The following is a 10,848-nucleotide window of genomic DNA, read 5'->3' as shown; positions in this document are numbered from 1 at the left end:
CCCTTTTCTCCAGTAGTACTCCTTTTGGCTAGGGGATTTGCCATCTTGGAACTGGAAAAAAAAACAAATTATATTCTAAAAATCAAACAATATACATTAATTTTTCCCCTGATTTATCTGTGTAGTGTCATTGGCGACACATAGGGGGTGCACATGGGTGCATGTGCACCCCTTGCGAAAAGGCACTGCTGACACCGCCAGTGCTGCTTGGAGGCAGTCGCCACTCGCCACCTCCCCCTCGGCACCGACACTGCTGGTGGCGTCTGCAGGTGGTCTATGATTGCCGGTGGCATCTGTGGGTGGTTGCTGACCACTGGCCGACACTCACCACCTCCCACCCCCACCACCAACAGTGCCATAGCCACACTCCCACCCCCCACCACACTCTCGCCATCCCCCCCACTGCTGACAGCACCATCACCACCTGTAGGAGCTTGCCATGCCCCCCCAGCCTCCGGGGGCATGCAGCATTTATGCATAGTGTACATAGAAATGTTTGCATAATAGCTTAAAATGAAATCTTACTTTTGTATATTGTGGGGGGGGTATGGAGGCATGTGGAGAGTATGTGTGGGTGTGAACAGGGGATGTGGGTGGGTGTTTGGGTATGGGTGTGTGTGTATGGGTTTTTTGGGGGTGTGGCTGTGTGTGGATGTGGGTGGATATGAGGTGTGTGGGAGGAAGTGTGGCTGGGGTCTGTGCGGGGGTGTGGGTGCATGTGTATGGCAGTGCAAGGTGGGGTGTGGATACATATGTATGGTGGGGTGTTTGTGTGGGACCACCCCTACAAACATGCCCCCTTCCCTCACTGTGCACAGCCCCTGCCACCAGTGGCAGCACCAGGCAGCGAGGCCTTGGAGTGCTCATGGCCCGCCACAGGTGTAGACCTCCGGCAGTGCATGATTCTGGCAAGCCTCAAGATTGCATGTGGCCAGGCCACCAGCAAGGAGAAGTCTGGCTCCATAGAGCTCCTGCTAACCTGGGCTCTGCGCTCCTGCCACCTTGCCTTGGGCTCCTGCCAGCCCTGGCCCCGGGGCACTGGTATGGTCCCTGCGCTACCTCTTCTCCCTCCCTCCCCCCACCACTGCTGCGATTCCCCAGGCACTTCCCTTCTCCTGTTGCACTAACAATCCTTCCCAGCACCCGCTCTCTCCTCCTGTTCTTATCAGAGTTTCCCTCTTGGATGGAGGGAGACGGGAAACAGCCACAGGGTCCCAGGCCAGAAGCCTCTCCTAGGCATAAGCTTCCAGTGGTGGGGGCTGGGGGTTGTGCAGGGATGGCTGGGCTTTGCTGCTGCTGCTGGGTCCCGTTGCCACTGGCACCTTGTCATCACCTTTAACAGGCAACCAGGTACAGATAATAATTTTTTAAATTTTTAGGGGCCCAGCAGGCCAGATAGAATGGCATGGCAGGCCGGATCTGGCCCGCGGGCCATATTTTGCACACCCCTGCTCTATGTAGTATCACTAGCTAAATATATGATCTTAGCAAGTGGGAGTAAGAGGAATCAAACCCCAACCAAACAAAGCCCATTCCAGTCCTCTGGGGAGGAAAAAAACATAAGAACCTAAGCAGTTGTAACTTCTTTTAACCCATGATTGAGTTGTATGAAGGTAACTCATGTTTTCTTGGAAAGGGAAAGAAGTAGGAGTGAGGCAGAAAGAGCGAGCATTTGCAGAAGTTTCTCTTGCCCCCAAAACATTACAACCATACATATAGTACCCTCCAGAACACCTTGGCACACTGGACCAATAGTCTTTGGGGTTTGTTGATCTGGTGCACAGCCAGTTTATACAGTTGCTCAGGACAATGTTTCTTGGCTGCGTAAACTGGTCTGAAGAAGTGACATGCATTGTACTATCGGAAACTGCTGTATAAATTCTTACACCAAGGTCATTCATAGTATACACAGTTTGGGTTGCAGTGCCTTCAGGATGATGACAATGCAAAGGTCTAAAACAGATACTTATTTTTCTTTTTTTTAAATTGGTCAATCCTCAGTTGTATTTGGCTGAGATGAGTTCACTGAGACTCAGTCCAAATAACTTCAGGGATACTTCAGGCTCCCCAGTTGTTGTGGGTGTCTTTGTTGGTCCTATGTCCCTTGGTGCCTTTTTTATCTTTTCTTTTTGCTATTCTGACTATGGCTGTTTTGGACATGGCTTTTGCAACAGTTGTCTATGCCAGGGATTTTCAACCTTTTTGAAGCAGTGTATCCCCGGTGGCCAGACGCGGAGCAGTGTACCCCGGCAGCTCGACATGGATCAGAGTGGGGATGGCACGTGGCCAGACACTGCGGGTTGCACAGCCAGATGCAGCATGGCAGCAGTCACTGCGTGTGAGCTTTTCCCACCCCTGTGTATGGCCGGGTGGGTGGCACCTGCGTGGCAGCATGGGATGGTGTGTGGTGGCAAGCTGTCCCCACCCACCTGCCCATACCCCCTAGGGCCTTCTCAAGTACCCCCAGGAGTACACATACTCCCAGTTGACAACCCCTGGTCTATGCCTCTGAGTTGTATTCAGGTCAGTGCACTGCTGTCTACATAGGATTACCCCTGTAGACCTTTTGGAAATGTTTAGTAGTTTAGAATGATTGAATATGCTTGCTTAGTGATGAACAGTAGATGGAAAATATGTCATTACTTCAGAGACTACACTGACTTAATCATGGCTTCTGCTTAGAAGTATTGGGACTCATACTGTTTTTAAGTCCCTGTTATGGTTTTGTGGTTTGAAACCCAACTGCTTTGAGAAGCTGCTTCTGTCCTCAGGCACCCACATGACAATTGAGATCAGCTGATATGTTCCTGACTACAGTCCCTCAGTTTAAACATCTGGCAGATGGAGGGAGAGGATTTTTAGCAGAGATGCTTTTACTTTGGAATTTGCTTCTCCTGTTGGTTTGACAGAACCCTAGCCTATTTACCTCCAGAGGATGATGTAAAGCCCATCTGTTTGCTTGGGTTTTTCCCTGAAGGGGTATTTATTTTCATGGCTTAAAATCTGAGCTTTTCAAATATTTAGTTATTTCTTTTCTTTTTTTAAAAGAAAAGCTGTGCCCAGGCATGATTTTGTGTGTGTATGTTTAAATAATACATTGCAGAAGTGTTGCTTATTCACTAAAGATGGGAAGGACTCTATTTCTCTTCAGACAAATACACAAATAGGTTGAACTGGGGAGAAACCAAACAGTGAATTGAGCTGTTAGCTAGAACACAGCATAGTGTATTTATTGAGACTTTAGTATTCCATAAAACTGAGATATATTAGCTTCTTACTAAGATTAAAAAATGCTTATCTAGCTTGAGTTTAAAATATTATTCTTACAGCATAAAGGAAAAGAAATGTTTTGCAGTTTCCCAAGTTGTTTTCAGACATTTGTGTTAAAACTAATAATTGCTTACTATATGTATTATACTTTTTTTTTTTTATAAATGTGTTTTATATAATGCTATCTGTAGTTGGATGCTAACCTGGCTTCCTTCATGCAATATAATTTAACAACCTTAATTCTGTAATTCTGAATACCAGAAATGCAAAAGTACTTTCATGTCTAAAAATGAACAGTGAAACCTCTTTGGACATAGAGATTGCATTTGCCTGAGGCATCACAACGTACTGTAAATGATTTGGGCTAACATTTCTGTGGAAGAAATGGGAACAACATAATTATGAAGTTGTTTAAAAAGCAAATACTGGCACTGAAATGCATTAATTTATTCTTTTTGGATGTTTAAGTGGCCTTTAAAATAAACTGAAAGAGAACATTGTCTATATGAAGAATATAGTAGAGAAAAAGTAGGGCAGTGGTTCTCAACCAGGGTGTTGCTGTACCGTGATTGATTTACCTTGAGATCCTCTCAAAGATGCTGGGGGATGCTGTACAATGTTAGCACACTCAGGTGTGCAAACATGATTCACAAGATAAACCCAGTGATTTCAAGTAGGAAATAATGTTTAAAATGTTCTGACATATTGTGGATTTTTTGAGTTCTTCTCAACAGAAGAATTGCTCTGTTCTTTTTCTATAGCATGTGCTACAGAACTAGTGAAAAAAAAACTAATGAAGACTGGTATTTTCTGAGGAGTCCCTCCAAGTCCAACAAGGGATGCCTCGAATTCAACTGCCGAGCTAGAGTGTGAATCTTAAGTGAAATAGCTATTTCATGATAAAGAAACTCTAACTCCATGTGAGGAATAACTTTGTTCTTTTAGGGTGTGCCCCTTTAGAAATGAAGTCACTTAAATGGTCAAAGGTAACTAATAAACTTGTGCAGACAAACCCTTAATGATGAAGTGCAGTTTTGTGACATAAAAGTCCCTTTATAGGAGCTCAAATACTCAATTAGATCCAAAAGATGTTCTTTTTCTGCTTTGCAAGTGTTGTTAGTGTTGGAAATTATTATTTCTTGAAAACTTTGTGTGCCTAGAGACATATATATTAATTTGAATATGTCTGCATGGGAAACAAAGACCCCAGTCCTTCAGATAAGTTTAAGTGCATAAAATATATCAGTAATCTAATTGATTTAATTCACATATTTAGTTTATTAGATATATAAGCCTTAGTTATATAAAGATATATTTTGCAGGATCAGGCCATAATTAAGTTTTTGTCTGAATGGACATAAAATATAAAAAAGCACCTGAATGCCTTATATAGTATAATATTATATTAATATAGTAAATGATGGATGGCTTTAACTAGTTGATCATATAAAGAGTATGGGGTAACTGAATTCTTTTATACAGGAAAAGGAGAAATTACAGGGTTGGCACATCTCTCAAACTTATACACTATATGTACAATAACATTTAATTAAAAATATAATATTATGAAATAAGTTTTAATAAAATGTATCCACTGTGATAATTTAGTTTCTTCTACCTTTTTTGTTTTTGTTTCATAATCTTATGTTAAATTCATTTTTATTTTTACAAACCACTCTTGTTTCCTTTTTCATACAACTAAAAACATGCTTTATTTTTCTACTGAGTTTCATTGTCTTCACTACATATATTGCCTAAATACTTCTTTGATTATATGCATTTTTAAGGAAATAGAGAAACTGGGTTTAGAGCTGAATGAAAGCAAACAGCGTTTGGAACAAGCACAGCAGGATGCATCTAGAGCCAAAGACGAGTGCCTAAAACTGACAGAACTGCTGAGTAAATCTGAGCACCAACTGCACCTCACCAGGTACCCCTTATCCTATTACATGCCATAGCACCAATTTCATTCTGTTAATTTTTGCCACAGACCTCTCCACAGCTGCTACAGATACTTATAGTCATTGACTGCATGCGCAACTTTCAGGAGTATGACAAGTGTGTGACTTTCAGGAGTATGATAAATAAAATACCCAGAAATTTGAACAGGTGCGGCAGAAATTACTAATATGGAAAAAGCCAGTCTAGTACTTAAAAATATACTTTCAAAAAAACCTAATGATAAATATTTAAGAATTTAATTTATTAGGTAAAGTCTTTATTATGTCACATAAGTATCTAACAATACACTGCGAATTGGTTGAGAAATTTTGATGCTTCATATTTATTAATTGAAAGTATTGTAAAATAATGAACTAAAATATTGATTGTAAATTATGGAGCTATACTTAATCAGAATTTAAACAGTGTGCATAATGTAGCAGTAGATGAATAGAGGGAAGATGTGTAGGAAAGCAGCATTTCCCTCATTTGTTTTGGTGCAAAAAAACCAAGATGGCATGTCAAACATTGTCAGGCTAGGCTCTTTATGGGCTTATTCCATCCTTGACCATGTTCCCCAATCCATACTGGTTATATAATTGTATTATTAGATACAAATATAGAACAATCCAAAGGTACACTTACTGATTTAGTAATTGTTGTAATATCTCCTTTTGCAAAATACTCAGGTATTCCTTTTGATTGTCTGTATCACTTTATCTCCTGCTATTTGTAAACATCTAGTGACAAATCTAGGACCTTTGTTAGACCGTAAACAAAAACTCTTTGAAGTCGGCGTGAATTTCTCTGAATAACTGTTTCAGATTTTGGCCACTTCATAAGAGTATTTACAGAGTTACACCCATTGAGCTTAGTGGGAATTTTGTCATTGATTTCAGTGGGAAAAGGACTGAGCCAAATGTAAACTCCTTAAATCTTTTACTCTGCTACATTTCTATATAATTCAGAGCACGGTAGTTAACAGATGGAAGAAAGCACCACTCTAACAGCCTGTATTTAGAGAAAAAATATGTTAGAGGTTGATGAACTTGAAAAAAGTTTTGGGTGAGTTGTTAAGATATCTAAAGTTTGGATTTAGCAGAACTTTCTTAATAATGATTTGTTGTGATAGTTAACCAAATGTTTTACCAAGCTCCTTTTAGCAAAAGACTGATTATACATTATAAAGCTGTGTGATACTTTGGAGAAAATCTGATTAGCCGACAATTTTTTGTGAAAATCTTGAACTCTTAATAATGCAGATTAATAACCACATTTATTATGGTTCAGAAATTAAGTCCAGATACGTAAGGTCCAAATAATTCAAGTAGTCATTTAATCTTAAAGACATATTGGATTCTGACTGTGTTGAACTGTAGAGCTGTTGTTTATAAAATAATACAAAAAAGATTCTCTAATGTTAACTATTTATAAAAGACTGTTCTAACTTAATTTTAATAAGAAATAAAGATTAAATCTTTCTCTTAAAAGTCACCAAATTCTATAATAATGCATTAGGGCAGGGGTCAGCAACCTGTGGCTTGTGGGCCATTGTATCTGGTCTATGGACGTGGAGTTTTGGCAGCATGCAGCAGTGAGAGCTTCTCCTGTACCCTGGTAGGGAGAAGTAGCAATGGCAGGAACTTTTCCTGGGCTATAGCAAAGAGAAACAGCAGCAGGTGGGTCCTAGGGCCTGCCTGCCTCTGACCTGAGTTGGGTCATTCTGGCCTGCAGTCTGAAAAATTTGCTGACTGATGCATTAGGAGAAGGCAGCCTGTTACTAAATAAATAGATTGAAGTGTTGTTTCTCTCAGGTATAGAGAGGAAAAAGAAAGGAGAATGTATTGGTGGCTGCCTGCTGCCAAATTGTCTTTTCAAAAGGACAGTTCTGGGTGGGTAGAAGAATGGTCCCAGAATAGTCCATTGGCCTGTTACAGTTACAGAGGGAGTGATCTGTAGGTGAAACTGAGCTTTCATTAGTAGCACCCCTTTTTTGTTCCTCTCCTGTCACTTCCCCATCAGATCACTGCCTGCCAGAACACATTTCCCGATAAGTGAAAATTGTAGCCGGGAGAACTTTCATGGGTCCTGCATTCAAGCCTTTCTTAACGTCAGTTAATCTCTAATGGAGTTTCCTTTATATTTTGAATCCAGTAAATATATAGTTTATGGTCTGTCCAATGTAGGTAATATATATGCTGTGAGCTTTAAACACTTTAAAGAATAAGGAAATGTAAATTGCATCCTTTTTGCTGATAAGGACACTTGTGTCAGCTGGGGCGTTGAACTCGGGTGAAGCTAGCAGTGCTGCTGCTATCATTCTCTCAGGCTTGTGCCAAGGACAGCACTTTTAAGTTTCAGAGCCTTGTCTGTTGTTCTGTACAACGTGCACTGACTTAATGCATATCTTTATCAAGCCTTTTCTCTAGGTTGTGTTTCCATTCCTTTTTAGCTATAAAACAACTAGCTAGCTTCAGTGTTCCTGGCAGAACTGGAGTTGGGGGTGACATGTACTGCTGATATTCCACTATGTATAGACTGTCTATCATGAAGGATCCATAGGTTGAGGTTCTTTTGGCAGAAGGTAAAGTAACACAAGATGATAATTAGGCAAGCAGCCCTCCTTTATTCAGTAGCTGCTGAAATAGTACATTATTAAACAAAAGATTACTGGGTAGTACAAATATTCATCTGGATGTGTTGAAGGTAAAGGAGTATAAAGTACAACTAAAAGTATTTCATTTAAGTATTTAAAAAAAAAAAGAGTGAATATTGCAGGTCAGCTAAAACATACAATCTATTTTTTATTTTTGCAGGATACCTTTCTTGACACATCCCACCTTAAACATTGTTCATATAGGGCATTTTTACTCAAGCTTTAGTTAAAGTGCCCCTGCCGCCATTTTGAAACATAGTATGCTGAATACATGAGACGCTGCAAGAGTTTTAATTAGAGCAGCTCCTGAGAGCCACCCTAATTAAAAAGCCCCCTCCCTCCACCCTAGAGCATATGTATAGATGCCCATTCAGACCAAATAAACAGCTTATTGGTTAACAAATTAAGAGCATGTGAAAGGGTAAAAATAGCTATTATAAACCATTTTCAAAGAGATGATCTTTGTCTGTTGCATGTCACCTTCTGGGTCACTGCATTAGAAATACAACTTTTTTCTAGAAATTGTTGTTTAATTAATGCACTTATTTTTCTTAGTCTGTAAATCCAACTTCTGAATAGTCAAATGACTGAAAAATATATATATAATTGTTCCTGACTTTGAATAATATTTAAGGTAATCTCATATGTAAGCTTGGCCTGCTTCTTCCTGGATTTGCACACTTCAATCTAATGTGACTTAACCATATATTTTTTAAAACCTCCGTTATTAGAAATTAATTAAGGTCCAGTATCTCATCTTCTCATCCCAGTTGAATTCTCATTTGAACTCTCTGGTCACTAATATAAGAACTATTCTATAGCAAGAAAATAGGTGTCTAATCTTGCCCCACTAAAATCAGTGGCAAAGCTCCCATTATCCCCAATAGCACAAAGTTGAACCTTGTATTACATGAAGCATATCTTTTGAAATGCTTGATTCCTATTTTTCAAACTATATAAAACATTCAGATCTGTTCTCAGCGTGTGTGAGAGCAATAGCTTAAATTATGAGTGGTGGGAAACAAACACAAGATGCAAGGTGTTAATCAGAATGACCTGATTTCAAAATGCATCATGTAATTTAATAAAATAAAATAATTATTTCATTGTTTGTGTTCAACTGAAAACTGACTGTAAAATTTCACAAAACAGATGAAAATGAATACATGTGCTTCAGTTTCAGTCCTGTCTCTCTAGAAATGATTCCTGTTTCCATATTTAAGAGGAGTTATAAAAATCCAAAGTCAAGTGAAGAAACATGGAATTGTATTATCTATTAGTTTTATGTCACTTTGTTGTACTGTTAACTTTTCAAATATGGAAAAAGAAAAATGCTCATGACAGTAGGACCCCCCCCCCGCCCTCCAGTGTCATTTCAGATTTTGCTGGGAGATGGAATTAAAGCAGAGATTTCAGTATTTACTTTAGAAGTTGTATGAAGCCTGGTGAACAGTCTTGAATATAAACTTTGTTAATGGGGAAAACTTTTGAACAATATATATGCCACATATGCTTTTAGGTTCAGTAAAAGCATAATTATAAAGTATAATAATATAATCTGTATTCCTGAGTTTGCTTTTTAAAAATCCTATATTCATGAAATTTATACTGTATTATTGACAATGACTACTGTACTTGCCCAAGAAAAAAATACACAATATATGATTGAAGTGTTGCCCAGTTATTTGATGGAAAAAAAATTTTAGGCAGTAATACATCTGGAGAGAGTGGCTTTAAAGACATGCAGTGGTTTTCAGCAGTACTGTGGCCTTTATGGTTTCAAATAACTACTGTATATCAATGCTTCTGGTAGCCTCTAGCCACTTTTCAACAGCTCCACTAGCATTAATTGCAATCCATGTATAATAAATAAGGTACATAAATTAAGCCTATCATTCTACCTCCAGGTCCTTGTGACATTATTAAATTGCTGGAGCTTTGCTCTCATGTTTTATGTCATCACCAGAATTCTTTACTAGACTTATAGCATGTTTGTATAATCTATATTTAGGCTATATTATGTATATTACAATATATTATCTGGCTTTTATTTACGGAAAACTCATGCTGATAGTCATACAAAACCTATTAGAATGATACAATACTTAATATTACCTGATATGGAAGGAATGTCTGTTCCAGTTAGTAGAAGTTGAACATGGCACTTTTTAAATTTATTTTAGCATATAGTAACCTCCTGTTTATCTTAGAAATGAGAAAATGAAATCCTAAGAGATTTCATTATTAGTATTTATTTAGTTTATAATCATTTATGAAAATAACAGTAGCACTATTATAGGAAAAACTGAAATGGTGACATAATCAAAGATTAATTTAAAATAGTTTTTATCCCCTATCTGCTTTATGCAAACAGTTTATCTATTACAAAATGCAAGAAGAAGCGATAACATGAAACAACTAAGATAACTAATAAACTTCTTTAGACTCTGTTTCATATGTTTACTTTTCATTAAATTTAGGAATGGTATTGACTGTGTTGTTATGATTCAGTCAACATTTATTCCTATCTGTTTTTCATATACAAAGGCATTGAGATGCCAGAAAATAAACTGTTAACGGAGAATTAACTTCTTTGGCATGCTTTCATACTTATCTTCCAAATTAAAGAAAATGAAATGGGCAGAAGCAGAGTGTAGATTACCTCCTTTTTGTCAAAAATGGTGGGAATTTGAAAATTAATAATAAAAAAGGGAACAGATGCAGTAACATGCCAGAGGGAGATTAATGTGGAGAGTAAAATCTGTGAGCAACAAAACTGAAGCAAACTGAATCAGTGGGAGGTGGTTGTACAATCAAAATCAGGATAAAAGAGAAATTACAAACAACCCTGCACTTGTCAAAGTAGTAGTAATGAAATCCTGACTCTGCCAGCAGTGAGAACCTGTGTTAGCACTTTGGGGTAAGGATGGTAGCCGGGTGCCAGGTAGGAGGGCAGTGTTAGGTTGCTGGGCAGCAGCCAT

The 10,848-nt window shown here is 38.5% G+C and overlaps 1 protein-coding gene across 1 annotated transcript in view; it reads left to right on the top strand.

Annotated features, from left to right (window-relative positions):
* Positions 1-10,848, top strand: part of SDCCAG8 (serologically defined colon cancer antigen 8) — a 141,185-nt gene that overhangs the window by 39,754 nt on the left and 90,583 nt on the right. Inside the window, exon 14 of the mRNA XM_006022873.3 lies at positions 5,058-5,200. Within this exon, the coding sequence (XP_006022935.1) occupies positions 5,058-5,200 (143 nt within the window). The remainder of the gene's footprint in view (positions 1-5,057; positions 5,201-10,848) is intronic.

The sequence above is a fragment of the Alligator sinensis genome, unplaced genomic scaffold (genome assembly GCF_000455745.1).
Source record: "Alligator sinensis unplaced genomic scaffold, ASM45574v1 scaffold534_1, whole genome shotgun sequence".
NCBI classification, from domain to species: Eukaryota; Metazoa; Chordata; order Crocodylia; family Alligatoridae; genus Alligator; species Alligator sinensis.
This window is presented reverse-complemented; position numbering and strand designations above follow the sequence as displayed.